The sequence below is a fragment of the Talaromyces rugulosus genome, chromosome V, assembly GCF_013368755.1.
Source record: "Talaromyces rugulosus chromosome V, complete sequence".
In the NCBI taxonomy this organism is placed as follows: domain Eukaryota; kingdom Fungi; phylum Ascomycota; class Eurotiomycetes; order Eurotiales; family Trichocomaceae; genus Talaromyces; species Talaromyces rugulosus.
The window spans coordinates 4,765,881-4,781,240 of record NC_049565.1 but is presented as its reverse complement, the minus strand read 5'-3'; the positions used below and the strand labels follow the sequence as shown (position 1 = coordinate 4,781,240).

The following is a 15,360-nucleotide window of genomic DNA, read 5'->3' as shown; positions in this document are numbered from 1 at the left end:
ATTACTTGCTATTGATAGTTGCCCTGAGAATCAAGAGATGAATCAATAAATGCTTCAGTGTGATGAGATGTACATGTGATGATGTGCTTAACGTTTGATCTTCCAGTGCAAATTGCTAGAAAACGTACACACATGACACATGAAACTGATCCTATACTACTATGTGACTTTATGGAGTGATTGGACTTGACGTCGCAAGGCCGTAACACGCCAAGACCGACAGTGGCCAATCGGCTGCGAATACCGCGGGGCCCACTTGGCGTATGCGGTTTTTGTGCGGCGCGATTGCCGTTTTGGGTTCAGCCAATGGCACAATGCGCGCAGACTGACGGCGAGGCGATATATAACGTCGCAACTTCTCCGTCGACTTTTTTTCAGACGTTAGACGTTAGGATGGATATTTGCTTGCTTGCCACCCACTTGATGTGAATATCTATAAATATCCAATAGTCATTTACCTTGCGGACTACTACTTGAATATGGAAGCACCACTATGTGTCACCGTCCTCCTAGCCACCAACATCCACTGCGCATCATGCGTCACCTTTGTCAAGGAGACGCTCGCGTCTTGTCGCTCGATCCAGAGCGTCGATGTCACCATCCTACACCAAGAAATCCGTGTCGTCCATGCGCCCGAGATGACCGCCTCGGAGCTCGCCAGAATGCTGATCGATGCCGCCTTCGAAGTCCAGCTGGCCACAACCAGAAACGAATCTGGCGCTGTGCTGGAAGTCATCGACACGTCTTCCTGGATCACATACCCCAGGGACGTGGTCTCGCCCTTGCTGCTCTCGCCGGGTGGAAGCGCCGGCAAGACGGCGGCCCGCGAGCGAGGAATGTACGACCTGCAGCGCCGAAAGCACATTGAGAACTGCGAGGCGTGTCAACACGAGCAGTCCGACGAGAAATGGGATGACCATCCGAAGATGGGAGAGCTCGACAAGAAATCGAATCATCACACGTTGAACTCGGTTTATGTGGAGCAGCGGCCGAGAAAACCAGACCTGTTCAGCGCGCAGATCAGTATTTCTGGCATGACATGTGCCGCGTGTGCGAATTCGGTGACGGAGACGGTGAATAAACTGGACTTTGTCAAGGATGCGTCGGTTACGCTGTTGACGAATAGTGGCGTGCTGACTTTTTACGGTCCAAAGGAAAATGCGGACAAGATCATTGACGAGATTGAGAGCACGGGGTTTGAAGCGGCCGTTGAGAGCGTCGTCCAAGTGTCGTCAGGGGCAGAGGCTGAAGCTTGTTCAGAGTTTGAAGCTCACTTCAGCATTTCCGGCATGAGCTGTGCCTCTTGCGTGAATTCGATTACCCGTCAGCTCAAGCAGCTTGAGCCAGTTAAAGAGGCCACCGTGAGTCTGGTCACCAACAGCGCCAGTGTTCTTTTCGTCGGCGAGGAGTCGTACACCGGAACTATTCGTGGTGAAATCGAGGATCTCGGCTTTGAGGCTTCTCTTGAGGATATTACACCCAAAAATAATGATCGTAATGATCGACGTCCTGTTTTCGACCAATACATTGCAAATATCAGCATCGGCGGCATGAGCTGCGGCGCCTGCGTCGGCAAAATCACACAGGGTTTGAAAGAGCTACCTTGCGTCAAGGATGTCGTTGTGGAATTACTTTCCAACAGCGCGACAGTGACTTTTGACGGAAAAGACAACCTGGCTATGATTCTGGAGGAGATTGAGGATTTCGGTTACGAAGCAAGAGCTATTGATTGCAATCTTCTCAAGCAAGACTTATCAGCACAACCTCAAGCTCGTACCGTGATGATTCGCGTTGACGGCATGTTCTGCCACCACTGTCCCGAGAAAGTCTTGTTGTCGCTTCATGAACTCGACGAGAGTATCGAGATAGTCCAGGGCCCTTCGCAAAATGATCCAATAGTCAAAGTGACATACATGCCCAATGCACCGAAACTAACAATTCGAACAATCATCTCCACTATTGATTCGTCCCACCACGCTTTCAAAGCGACCATCTACCACCCTCCATCTATCGAGGATCGCTCCAGGGAGATCCAGCTCCGCGAGAGACGTCGGTTTCTTTCTCGTTTGCTCTTTGTGTTTATCGTCGCCATTCCAACCTTTATTATCGGTATCGTCTTCATGTCTCTTGTCCCCGCGACGGACCCTGTTCGACGGTACTTGTCTAGACCTATCCGGGGCGGAAAAGTGTCGCGGATGGAATGGGCTATGTTAATCATGACCACGCCTGTGATGTTTTACGGCGCAGATCTTTTTCATATTCGGGCCTTGAAAGAGATTCGAGCTCTATGGCGTCCGGGTAGCAAGGTGCCGATTCTGCGTCGGTTTGTCAGGTTTGGTAGCATGAATCTATTGATATCTGCGGGGACGCTGGTTGCGTACTTGGCATCGTTGGCTGTACTGATTGCCGGCGCCACGGTGAAATCATCCGGAACTGAGAACGTGCCGACCTACTTTGACACTGTTACGTTTCTGACATTGTTCATCCTTGCTGGTCGGTCTCTCGAGGCATACAGCAAGTCGAGGACCGGCGACGCTGTGTCGGCCTTGGGTATGCTTCGACCAAATGAAGCTTTGCTAGTGAAACCAGCAACCGTGGATTCTTCAGACCGCGAAGGCTCCAACTCGATCGAGCGAATTTCCGTTGATTTATTAGAAGTCGGCGATATAGTCAACATCCCGCATGGCGCTTCTCCCCCAGCAGACGGCTTGGTCATGAGTTCTGGCAAGTATCAATTCGACGAGAGCTCCTTGACTGGAGAATCAAAACCAATCTCAAAATTGGCCGGTGATCAGGTGTACTCTGGTTCTGTCAATGTCGGCCAGCAGGTCTCGGTCAAAGTGACCGGTTTAGGGGGTGCCTCTATGCTCGATAAAATCATCAGTGTTGTCCGAGAGGGCCAGGGCAAACGGGCGCCCATGGAGCGCGTTGCAGATATGATCGTGGCTTACTTTGTCCCCATCATCACGTTCATTGCCATTCTCACATTTCTCATCTGGCTCTCACTCGGCCAGTCTGGGTCACTTCCGCTTGGATATCTAGACGACAACTCTCTGGGGAGCTGGGCATTCTGGAGCTTGCAATTTGCCATTGCAGTCTTTGTCGTAGCGTGCCCTTGCGGACTGGCTCTAGCTGCACCTACAGCACTCTTTGTCGGCATCGGGCTCGCTGCGCAACGCGGTATTCTGGTGCGAGGCGGCGGCGAGGCTTTCCAAGAAGCAACACGGCTCGATGCAATCGTCTTTGACAAGACCGGCACTCTGACCGAGGGTGGAAGCCTCAAGGTCTCTGATCACGATGTTCTTGACAGCGATCCGGAAAAGCTTCTGGTAGCCTGGGCTCTGGCGCGCGAGTTGGAACAGACCAGCAGCCATCCAATTGCGAGAGCGATTGTAGAGTTTTGCGCCTCGCAGTCTTCTGACTCGAGTCGTTTGTCGGTGATGTCTTCTGATATCATCGAAATACCGGGCCAGGGAATGAAAGGCACATTTGAGCTATCCATCGACGGGGGCCAACCTGTCTCGTATGAAGCTGCCATTGGCAACGAGCGTCTTGCGAGTACCGTCACCCAACAGCAACCATCAGGCCTGGGCTTGGGCTTAGATCAAGCCTCATCATCCTCTTACTGGTTTTCCAACCTGCTATCCTCATACCAGTCCTCTGGAAAGTCCACCGCCATACTCCTCCTCCGCAAGCTGTCGACAGAAGACAACAACCCATTTTCCCCGGTTGTCATCTTCGCAACATCCGATCCCATCCGTCCTGAATCGCCCCATGTGATTTCCGAACTCCAAAAACGCAATATCGCCGTGTACATGTGCACAGGCGACAACGAAAAGACTGCACACGCGGTAGCATCAGGACTGGGAATCCCATCTTCCAATGTCGTCGCCAACGTGATGCCTGCGCAAAAGGCAGAGTTTATTCACACCATCCAGGCCCAAACATCGCTATCCTCTTCAAGCAAAAACCCAAAAAGAAAAGTAGTTGCCTTTGTTGGCGACGGCACAAACGACTCGCCCGCGCTGGCCGCGTGTGATGTGAGCATCGCCATGGCCTCTGGCTCCGACGTGGCCATTTCCTCGTCGTCGTTTATCCTGCTTAATTCAAACCTAAACACTATCTTTGAACTTGTGCTGTTGTCGAAGCGCGTGTTTAACCGTATCAAGATGAACTTCGTCTGGGCTGCGGTGTACAACGTCATTTTGGTGCCTGTTGCGGCTGGCGTGTTTTATCCGATTGCTAATGGGACCAAGGAGGTTAGCAGTGCTGGGCATGGAACAGTCAGTGTTGATGGCCATTGGAGGTTGGACCCGGTTTGGGCGTCTTTGGCGATGGCGTTGAGTAGTGTCAGTGTAGTCGCCAGCAGTCTGGCACTGAGGATCGAGTGGAAGGGTTTACGAAATTTGATTAATAAGATGCTGAGAAAGAACTAGTTAAAAGTATCTATATACATGAATGAATTATGAAGTTATGGCTAAAATATTATACAAGTCCTATCGATTTAATCAGCCCTCTTCACCCCATATCTCAGCTACCTTTCTACTAAGCACGCCGGCAACTTTTTTCTTAGCGACCAGGTTGCCAAGTTTGTCCGTGAGCAGCTTTTCTTTTGCTTTGACTGCGGTTTCGCCTCGACCCGGCGCAGCCTGCTCGGCAGCCTCAAAGGCTTCGATAAACTGGCGTGGCGTGTGCCAGTGACGCTGGATTTCCAGCGCCTTGTCACCCGTGATGCCTCGCGTGCACATGAGCATTTTCAAAAATACGTCTCGCAGTGTGAGGATATCAGATTTGGACGATAGGGCCGAAAAACTAGCGAAAGATACGCCAAATGTCGTCGAGGAGGAGGAGGAGCTGTCGTTTGCAGCGCGCAGGGCTCGGATTTTTTTGAGGTAGGATTCTGAGGACGAAAGGTTGGAGCTGGGGATCAGTGCCACCGATGTGCTTTTTGCTGCGCTGCTGCTGACCTGACTGGACGAGGTTGGGATGGATGGCTCGTACATTTTCTTCAAAAGAAATGTCATACGTGCTAGGTAGCGGATAGTGTCGTCTAAGTTTTTGGTCTTTTTGACGAAATACCCGTTGACGACTTGTGTGGATGCAATTGCTGATGCAACAGCGTCGTGGTAGTTTTGTGGTGCCTGTGTGCCTGTGGATGAAGGGTGGGACACGGCGAATTCTTCAATGAGATAGACGACGTTTTTGATGCCCGAGCGACGAAGACGGAATTTTTGTTCGTGGAAGCGGCCATCTTTGATCGATCCGATCAAGTCATCTAGGCGTTTGCGTTCGACGATCCAGTCCAGCATCACTTCGTCACCTTCTTCGCCATACTGGGCGAGGTAATTGGGGTCTTTGCATTTGGCTACCCACATGGCATCACCGAGCTCGAGGGCGCGCACGTGGGGAGCAATGCCTTTTGTTTCTAGCTCTTTGGCAATATAGTCTCTGTCGTTTTTTGCACGCACTTCTCGTGAATCTAGCAGGAGCTCGATTGTGAAGCTTCCGGGTGGCAATATAATTGACTCGGCGTTGTTATTACGTGATCGTGCCCTCGGCGCTGGTGCTGGTTCCACGTCGTCTAATACATCGACTTCAAAATCATCCAAGTCAATAGTGCGTGGGGTGCGCCGAGATGAGGCAGTATTTGTACTTGTAGCTGGTTGTAATATGGCTGTAGCAGATGTAGAGTTTAATGTCTAGTGGGGTTAGATATCGTAGACCAAACAAACTAGTTTCCTTTTTGACAATAACATACCGATTGACCCTGTGGCAGCTGTCCAGCAGCGCCCGCGCCTCTAATCCTCTTTGCACATTCCCACCCCTCTTCCGTGAGGGCATACTTTCTAAGCGGCCGGCCATGCTCATAAACAAGCTCTTTCTGAATCAGCGTCTTCATCGAATTCCAAGCCGTGTAGAATTTGGTCGGATCGCTCGGGGCCGTGAAAGACGTGTCTGAATGGGGCTGGGCCACATCGATCAGCTGCGCTTTGGTCATTGTCTGCGAAGAGTTCTCGTTTATCGTAGAAAGCCCCAAGATCAATGCGTATGCGCCGGATCGCAAGGCAGGGATATATGGCTTGGGCTTGCGAGTTTTCTTTGCTGGCTGTTGCTCGGCGTCTGGGACATCATCGCCCGAGTTTCGTTTCTGGCCGCCGCGTTTACTGCTGGGCAGTTCTGGCATGGGCAGGCCATTCTTGTCGCAGTGTTCCTTGAGTTTGTCTGTAAGTCGATCGCATAGCTTCGGACCCAGGCCGCTCAGCTGGATGGCTTCTGAGGGATGGCTGAATTCTAGAGGACACGCCTTCATAGACTCGTATGCCTTTTTGTAGCTACGGTAGATATCAGTCACTGGGAAGAAATACGATTAACGATTAAAATGGCATACATGGTGAAGCCCTTGGAATTGCGCTCTCGGGCCTGGTCAAGCCATTCCTTGATCCAGCCCAGCAGCAGCGGGTTGGCACACGTCTCAGCCATCGATTTGTTTCAGCGGCGGCCTGGCATGAGTATTAGGTACATAATAACAGGCATTAATTGAGGTTGGAAGTGACTGTAAACAGTAAAGTGTTCCCCGCAAACGCGACTTTTGCCGACGCGCTAAGACGGGAGATCACATGATAATGATGTCATGCATTCAATGCCCTTATTCTCTATTCTTCAAAACACTTCTACTTCTGCAAACTATCCCTAAAGTCCCTCACGGCCTGCTCAAACGAATTGTCCCTCACAAAGCCCAGTCGCAAAGCCTGGCTATTATCAAACCTCGTGGGCCACGAATGGACAATCTTCTTGACTACAGGATCTTCACGCTCCTTTAACAATGCCAGTTTCTCCTTGCCTCCAACTTTCTCCAGCGCATCCATCATCTCCTGTATGGTCACGCAGATTCCCGGAACGTTGATTTGCCGTATATGTAGGGGGACAGCGTCGGCTGGCAGCGACAGGGTCAGGATCAGATTCTGGACTAGGATGCGCGGCGAACAAAGCCACGACTCAAACGACCTATCTTCCAGAGGAATAATCGCCTCTTCCCCGTTGAGTGGCTCGCGAATCATGCCGGACAGAAACGAGGACGCAGCCGCAGTCGGTTTGCCAGGACGCACAGAAATCGTCGGAAAGCGTAATGTGAACCCAGTGATGAACCCCCTGCGCGAGTAGTCGTTGATCAACGTCTCGCAGATGATCTTCTCCGCGCCGTACGACGATTCGGGCGTGGGCACAACGTCATCAGTGACGACTTTGGGCAGTGGCTGGCCGTATACAGCCTGACTAGAGGAGTATATAACGCGCACGCCGGGGCATTTCTTGCGTAGGGTCTCGAGCAGCGCGCGCGTGGCGTCGACATTGACGGTCATGCCGAGCTCAAAGTTGGCTTCTGAGCCGGAAGACATGATGCCGTGAAAGGCATAGACGGCGTCTAGGGAAGAGTCGACGACGGCCTCACAGCCACCTTGGACGAGGTCGGCGGTGATTGTTTTTGCATTCTCTGGGTACTTGACGCCCGCAGGAACGGGCGGATTGACTATATCGGTCAGGGTGAGCTTGTAGGCAGAGTCATTCAGGAGCTCTTTGGCGAGAAGCTGGCCAATGAAACCGGCGGCGCCGGTGATCAGGACATGCATTTCGGCAGACGCAGATACAGGCTGAATATGTATCTCAAATAACTAGTAGTCGACTGCGAGACATGTTCTCTTTAAAACCCCGCCCCTCCTCCATGCTGGCCCAAGGAATCTCGGCGACGGCCGAGCCTCGGAGTTGCTCCGGTGGCTCGAGTGGCGGCGTGTTGTGACGGAACAACTGCTGCGATGTACCTAATTAATCTGGGCAGTATGCTGGGGTTAGTTTTAATCAAGCCTGTTATTAGAGTAGTCAACATTCCACCTCCTAATAAATCGATGATATTGCGGTGATGTAGTGGGAATCTCGTGCTGGCGGTATCGAGGTCATTACCTTTTCTATCAACACAGTCAATAGTCTCGCTCAATACGCACAGACTACAGTCAACAGCCCCTAAGTGAATCCATTAGTCCAGTGCCACAATTATTATTGACCGGAGTCCGACTGCGGCGGCGATCTCACGCGGCGCCAAGCGACGGAACGAAAGCCGGCGATTATCTGGGGTAATTTTGTCTCTCTGCATCATCTCTCTCCACCTGCATCTGCACTGTCCATGCCTACCAGCCCGACCAGCCCTGCCCCCTAGGCACGGTCAGGGTGAATCGACAGCATCTAATCGAGAAACGTCCGTCTACTCGCGATGGACTCCCCGAATACGCACATGTCGTCCAACGGCGCGCCGCTGAAGCGCTCCGCACTAGAGGCTGGCTTCGACTCGCCGCGCAAAGACGAGGACGGGGATGAGGGAAAGGGGTCGGCCTCGGTGCCCAAGATTTCCAAAGCTCGTGCCTGTACGCACACTGCCACTGTTGGAAGGATTATATGAATATGAGATTAAACTGACCCGGTGGTTTTAGGCGCCGAGTGCAAACGGCACAAGATCAAGTGCGAGGTCAGACCGGGCGAGTCGAGCTGCACGAAATGCCAACGCAGTGGGATCAAATGCGTGGTCAATGACTTTTCGCAAAAGTTTGTTGACGATGACCTCGCGTTAGTGCGCCTCTTGGGGGGAAAAAAGGAGAAGAAACAAAGCTGATTGGAATACTATAGATGGAAATCGCAAGCCACCGCTACGATACAGCAATTGCAGGCCGCCGTCTCTCACCTACTTCGCCAAAGTGGCCTTTCTGATTTGTCCAGCTTCTCAGAAGGCAGCGTCGGTCGAAGCCCTTCAGTTTCACATACCCACCGGCCGTCGATCGACCAGCGCTTGAGTGTGCCCGTTACAAGCGCTGGAACAAACACCGGTACAGGCACAGCAATGGGTGGACAGACCATGACACGGGACAATTCACAAGACCCAAATATGGAGAACCCGGAGCTGGTATCGGCGCCCATGCGGAGCTTGTACGAAGTCACGAAGCTGCGAAACTTTGGCAACAACCACATCGAGAAGCCCAAGTCGACTCTGCTCGAGGAAGACTTTATCTCCCGTGGATATGTTTCCATTCACGAAGCAGAAGAGCTGTTTGCATACTACAGCCGGACAATGAACCAGCTTTTGTGGGGAGGCATCGTCGTTCCTCACGGCGACCTAACCTCGGTGCGACGGGCGTCAACGCTCCTCCTAACAGCGGTCCTGACGGTGGCGGCGCTGCATATTCCCAACCGGACGGACACGCTCAATACATGTTACAATGAATACGTCTCGCTGGTGTCCAACATGGCACTCACGCGGTCTCACACGCTGGATGACATCCGGGGCCTTTGCGCCGGCGCCTTTTGGCTCTCGGACCTGAGCTGGAAACTGTCGGGCCACGCTGTGCGCATCGCCACAGAGATGGGCCTGCACCAGAGCTTCCACAAGCTGACGCGTGGACACGGCAGTCAGTACGAGTACCAGCGGGCTCAGCTGTGGTATCTGCTGTATGTGTGTGATCACCACTTTAGCATTGCCTACGGACGGCCGCCAGTCATCCACGACGACCCAGCCATCAAAAACTACGAGGTGTTTTTACAGTCGCGACACGTTGTGTCCGGAGACATCCGACTGATGGCGCAGGTGGCCCTATTCTCGATCCTGACCGAGGCATACCGCACGTTTGGCTCTGATGTCGAGCAGGCCCTGACGGAGGAAGATTTTGGCCAGCTGCGCGTGTACAATGTGGCTGTTGATCAATGGCGTCTTCTCTGGCAGCCACGATCAGGTATTCTTTCTTGCTTTCTTCTCCCCTTCTATTCAAACAATAATAGCTAGCTACTAACATGACCCTAGCCGACAGCCCATATGTCCGTACATACCCGTCCAAAGGCGTCGTGCTGCATTATCACTTTGCCAAGTTCCAGCTCAACTCGCTCGCCCTGCGTGCACTGTCGCCGACAAACACGCCAGTCTTCTCGCTAGACCGCAAAGAATGCGCCAACACGGCCATATCAGCAGCGATGGCGTGTCTGAACATGGTTCTAGAAGAGCAAGACGTACGCGACGCGATCGTCGGCGTACCCATCTTCACACACACAATGGTGACGTTCTCGGCAGTGTTTTTGCTCAAAGTCGCGGTGAATTGGAACTCGGCATATCTCAACATCGACGGGCGTCAGGTGCGCCACACTGTACAGCGCGTGATTGAGCTGATGACCTGCGTGAGCGCCGGCGACCGCCATTTAACGCGCCATATCGCGCGTGGGTTGGGCAAAATGCTGGATCGGTTCAATGCGTGGGAGGGCTGGTTCGTGAACCATGATCCGGCCTCGATAGCAGCAGGAGGAGGAGAAGACGCAGATAACCCTGCTGCTATTACTAGCACCAACACTACTGTTGCTACTCCTGCACCTTCATCGGCATCTACATCTGCGATGAATACAAATCTTAGGCGACGCTCTGTGCCCGGCGGCACAAACGCAATGGCGCAGGGGTTTCCGCCGCCGGATCTGATTTATGACATGGTTGGGACATATGGGTTCGGGTTGGATGAGCATCTGATGGATCCGAGTATACCTGGATTTGAATATTTTACTCAGTGATTTTTGTCCTAAAATTGTTGGATGGAGTATGGTCTGTTTTTGTATGAATGGGATGGGTTTATTGAGCGGATTTTTAACATGGATACATGTATTTAGTCAGAAAAATGGGTTGATCAACATTAGATGTAATTGGTAGTTGTGTATGTGTAGATTGAAGATTCTACATTACTGGCTACGGCAATAATGATATCATAGATCTCGAGGTCTTGGATTCATAAATGGCGAGATATACTGATCTATCCGAGACATCCTGTTGTTTACAGGCAATACCGTATACCATCGGAGTACATCCAGATTATCCAGATCACTCTTCATCACTGTCGCCGTCGGCCTCGGCAGCGTCAGCTTCCTTGGGAACATCGCCGCCCTTGGCCTTGGCCGCAGACTCGGCCGGCGCAGACTTGTCAGCAGTCTCGCCTGCGTCCTCTTCTTCTCCTTCTTCTTCTTCTTCCTCGTCGCCGTCTTCGTCTTTTCCGGCGCCGTTTTCGCCCTTTGAGTCGCCTCCTTCAGGCTCGTCGTGGGCGGTTTTGCGCTTTTTGGGAGCGGGGGCTGTCGACGTATTAGCATTTTGACTTGATCAGATTACAAGCAAGAATATACATACCCTTTTCAGGTTCTGCTTTTCCCTCGTCTTCACCTTCCTCCTCTTCTTCCTCTTCTTCTTCTTCCTCGCTTTCCTCGCTTCCGTCGTCGACGTCTTCACCCTCGGCGTCCGAGGACTGATATCTGAAAGAGTCCGTCAGCATGCGCTGTTGCCTAGAACAAGTAGTCTCATTCTACGCGACACATATAATATACACAGACAATGGCGCTCGCAGGTAGAGTGACGAGCGCGACAGACACGAGGGGGCGCCGCAATACGAGCGGGCGCAACGGAAATTCGACAAGAACAAGAGAAACAGACAAAAAATTGACTTACTCTTCTTCCTCTTCACTCTCGTCACTGGGAAGAGCCTGCAGTTCTTCCTCGGCTTCTTGCTTTCTCTTGCGGGTCGACATGGTTGGTTTTGTTATGTATGAGGGATTAAGAGAGAGAGAAGGGTCAGCTGCAGCAAGCAGGGGAATGGCGCCACCGGCTCAATGGGTATGAGCAAGCCGATGGAAGGATAGAAAGATGGATAGGTTTCCGGGGTGTGTGAAAGAATGAGGAAGAAAGTTAAGAAAGGAAGAGAGCGAGAGAGAGGTTACGCGACCTTAGCTTGAGTCAAGTAGGGGAGGGCACGGCGCAAGGCTGGGCCAGCTCCGACTCGACCCAGGGAAGGAGAACGAGAGGGAAGAGCTGAGAAAGGGGGGAGGGGGTCGGCCGGGGAATGTGAGACTTCTGACTGATTGACTGACGGACGCAGGCTGGGCTGGCTGGGCCCCAGTTCGCCTCTCGCGCGGACGTCCTCGTCAGCCATCATAATAATAGTAACGAAGCAACGAAAGCAGCTAACAACAATGCGGATAAATCTGGACTGTATTGGAGGTTGGCCGAGGGACGTCGGTCTAAGGCATGCCAGGCCGTGCGCCGAACGGGGCTCCGGCCGGCCATGATCCATCCGGCGGTGCCATGACCGAATCACCTGCCGCCAGCCAATGAGCGCACGTTTTTGCTGCAGCTCTTCGGGGGGTGCGTGCGTGGCCCGTGCGGTGGTGCGTGCGTCGTGCGATAACACACTCTTCTACAGAGTAACTTACGGAGTGCACACAAACCCTGGTGACTTATTCGTTATTGCTCAGGAATATTCCACACGTTTGTCCCAGCAGCCGACAGCCACATACTACTATCCACACTCTACCAAGTATTACTTACCAAGTTCTCCCTACAGAACTATCAAATGCTCCGATCACGATTAGACAATCGATACCGCAGCCGCTAGCCCGATGCGGCTGATGTCGTCACTGCGCCGATCGTCTGCTTTCGTTCACCATTGATTATGCCCAGTATACAATACTGAATGAAGTATACAATACTGAATAATGCCACAGCGCACAAGCTACTTAAATAAATTCAAGACCATCGTATGGTATCAGTGTGCGCAACGAAATCACGCAAGTAGTCTCTACAGATAATTACATATTACACGGCGCAACAACACGCTGATACTCGGATATCGACTTGTAGAACCAGATCAAACATCAGTGCCAGTGCTGCGGAACGTCGCGCACAGCTGGCAGTAGTGATGTGTCAGGTCGAGCACTGGCTGGGGCAGATTCGTCGCCTGCACAATGCTGCGCACCTTGACCGCGCCCTCGTTTTCAATAAGCTTGCGCATCGAGAATAGCAACTCGGGCGAGAACTATAAAGCATTGCATCAGCATAAGCATATAAATGCAGTCAAAACAAGATCACTCACCTCGGAATACCACCGGTATTGCCATGCAACCAGCCGGATCAGTGCATTGAGCATGCCGCGAGTGTCTCCCTGCTTTTCGTACAGCTTGAGCACCCCGCGCATCGCCTTGGGCGAAAAACGAATGGACAGGCACTGTCGATATGCGTCAATCGCCTCGTCAAAGTGATGCAGTCGCTCTGCCAGCTCGCCCAGAATCTCCCACTCTGTCGGTGACTTCTTGTAGTCGATCGACTGGTGGCGTGACTGGGCAACCTCCGATCGCCAGATGGTGTAGATGCGTAGATCTTCGTACAGTACCATGAACAGGTTATCCAACCATCTTTCACAGAGTCGCTTGTTTTGAAACTGCGTGTAGTTCGAATGCGATGGGTCCGGCTGCAGAAAAAAGACAAGTCAGTAAACTTCAACCAAGATACCAAACCAATACTCACATCCTCATTCCCTGATTTGACTGTCTCTGATGCCACTGTCTGCTCTGGCTTCTCAATCGTGGGGCCATCTTCCTCCTTATGCTCGGCATCACCGTTGGTCTCGCTAGCCTCCTCTCCATCCTCCTTGTCTGCTTCTCCCTCCTTTTCTGCTTCTCCCTCCTTTTCCGTTTCCTTTTCCGTTTCCTCTTCCGCCTCCGTACTATGTCCGTTAGTCTCAGGATTGGGGCTAGGCGGGTTAAGAGCGACGGTGCTGGCATTTTGAGAATGACCCGTATCGTGGTGGCGTTCGACCCGGTACTCCTCTTCCATAACAAACACCTCGCTACGGATCTTCAGGAGCTCGTCCCATCCAACAGCGGCCGCAATCTTGGTGAGCAAGTCGTAGCCTTTCTTAAACGTGCCCTGATATGATGTTGCGTGCAACTTTCGCAAAGAGGGATGCACGTATTCGTGAGGGTCTCCTTGTTTAGGCTGCCCTTCATCGATTTCATCGAGCACGCTTTCGGGCAGAATCGGAAGAAGCACTCGCGACGGCTGCGGCATACGTGGAAGATCTTTGTCTTGGTACGTGAACATGGGGCATGAGTTGAGTGTCAGAAGAGCCAGGTCCCATCGTTCGAGGAAGATGTAAACTTCAGCCAGCCGAGCCCATGTGCTGAATTCGCTGGGAGCGGCCGTAACACTGCGCTTAGCGCACTCGAGGGCTAATTCGCCCTCTCCTTTGCTCATACAAAAGGTGGCCTGACAGTCAAGCAGAGCGTAATCCATTGGCACGTCTTGTAGCGCGTCGTGCATGAGTCGCACTGCCTGAACTTCCTCGTCCGCTGAGATAAGAACTCGCGCCAAAAGCGACGAGACCTCCACATCTTTAGTTCGCAACTTCTCGAACAAGTTAATGCCCGATACATATCGACCGGTCGTGTGTATATATTTCAAAAGGCCCGACGTCAAATGGTTGGCAACCGTATTGGGAACTTGTGTTTCCGGGTCTGAGCTTAGTTGTCGTCCTGAGTTTTGAGTCAGCTTCACTTCAACAATACACTAGCAAGCTTTTCTTACCCATAAAAAACAGTCTCTCCGCAGCATCAAGAAACTTGTGTTCCATCTCCGTGTTTGTCACCGGGTTAAACCTGCGCACTCCGACTATTTTCTTGATCGAATCACCCGACCCATCGTCGGCATAGGTATAGGCTCTGAGAACGGCGCACAAAAAGGTCTCAAGCCAAAGGGCTTCAGTGGCGACTCGCTTATCTCCTCGCTCATCAATGCAATAGCTTTCCAGACTTCCGGGGATCTTGACCTCGACGCGCATGTCCAAGTGAGAAAAAGCATTGTAGCAGCTAGACATCACGAATATCGGTTAGAATGGCCAGTATTCGCTTATATATGACAAGGACTCACCAATAAATCCCAGAAACCACCTTGTGCTGCTTATCAACGGGAGTGTAGGTCAATGTGTTGACATATGCGGCGAGACTCGCTGACGACGAAGCATCGACTCCTGTAGTATGGTGGTAAACGCCAGTCTGCCACGGTCATCAATCAGCAACAGAGTCACAAGCTCGACAAAGTGCAATAGCATACCTGGCGGGCGGGGGTAGTCTTGGACTGCTTCACGAGATAGACCAGGTCCGGAGGGCCTAGTTCCCGGAGAGTCTGCAGGGCCTCTGTGCGAGCATCGATTGCGGCGAAGACGGTATCTTCTTCCTCGTAGATCCTAGATAGGCATTGATGTTAGAGACTGTCCATCCCAACTCAGGGGGCAAGGCATACTCAGGCACAGCAGGCGCAACCATCGCGCCGATTGTTTCAGGGACTCTCGCCGAAGTCCGTAAGTGGGGGAACAATAACAACAGGGGTGATTAAAATATGGCGTTGCACAAAAAAGACCAGCCCATGCAATATGTGATAGCTGGGTCTTGGGCTGCTGAATACGTCAATGCTAGAGAACGGCACAGATTCACCTAACTGGTTGTTGGTGTTTGGGCCACGCATCCGTGAGGCTG

General features: G+C 52.2%; 5 protein-coding genes across 5 annotated transcripts; 2 read left to right on the top strand and 3 right to left on the bottom strand.

Moving 5' to 3' along the window:
• Window positions 1–479: 479 nt before the first annotated feature.
• Window positions 480–4,436, top strand: TRUGW13939_10177 (uncharacterized protein; the record flags this gene model as incomplete). The annotated part of the gene is made up of 1 exon (XM_035493290.1): window positions 480–4,436. The coding sequence occupies one exon, from the start codon at window positions 480–482 to the stop codon at window positions 4,434–4,436; it is 3,957 nt and encodes a 1,318-aa protein (XP_035349183.1).
• A 72-nt stretch (window positions 4,437–4,508) lies between these two features.
• TRUGW13939_10176 (uncharacterized protein) lies at window positions 4,509–7,812 on the bottom strand (the record flags this gene model as incomplete). Its single annotated transcript, XM_035493289.1, has 5 exons — window positions 4,509–5,699; window positions 5,759–6,120; window positions 6,389–6,500; window positions 6,732–7,525; window positions 7,704–7,812. Coding segments are annotated over 5 exons (2,568 nt in total), but the record flags the coding sequence as incomplete, so codon positions are not given.
• A 448-nt stretch (window positions 7,813–8,260) lies between these two features.
• On the top strand, window positions 8,261–10,584 carry TRUGW13939_10175 (uncharacterized protein; the record flags this gene model as incomplete). Its single annotated transcript, XM_035493288.1, has 4 exons — window positions 8,261–8,411; window positions 8,478–8,610; window positions 8,671–9,767; window positions 9,836–10,584. 4 exons carry the CDS (start codon window positions 8,261–8,263, stop codon window positions 10,582–10,584), a joined length of 2,130 nt encoding a protein of 709 aa, XP_035349181.1.
• Window positions 10,585–10,888: 304 nt separating this feature from the next.
• On the bottom strand, window positions 10,889–11,583 carry TRUGW13939_10174 (uncharacterized protein; the record flags this gene model as incomplete). The annotated part of the gene is made up of 3 exons (XM_035493287.1): window positions 10,889–11,133; window positions 11,189–11,310; window positions 11,504–11,583. 3 exons carry the CDS (start codon window positions 11,581–11,583, stop codon window positions 10,889–10,891), a joined length of 447 nt encoding a protein of 148 aa, XP_035349180.1.
• Window positions 11,584–12,698: 1,115 nt separating this feature from the next.
• TRUGW13939_10173 (uncharacterized protein) lies at window positions 12,699–15,150 on the bottom strand (the record flags this gene model as incomplete). The annotated part of the gene is made up of 7 exons (XM_035493286.1): window positions 12,699–12,866; window positions 12,924–13,298; window positions 13,355–14,361; window positions 14,414–14,694; window positions 14,756–14,880; window positions 14,939–15,071; window positions 15,128–15,150. The coding sequence occupies 7 exons, from the start codon at window positions 15,148–15,150 to the stop codon at window positions 12,699–12,701; spliced, it is 2,112 nt and encodes a 703-aa protein (XP_035349179.1).
• Between the last annotated feature and the right edge of the window lie 210 nt (window positions 15,151–15,360).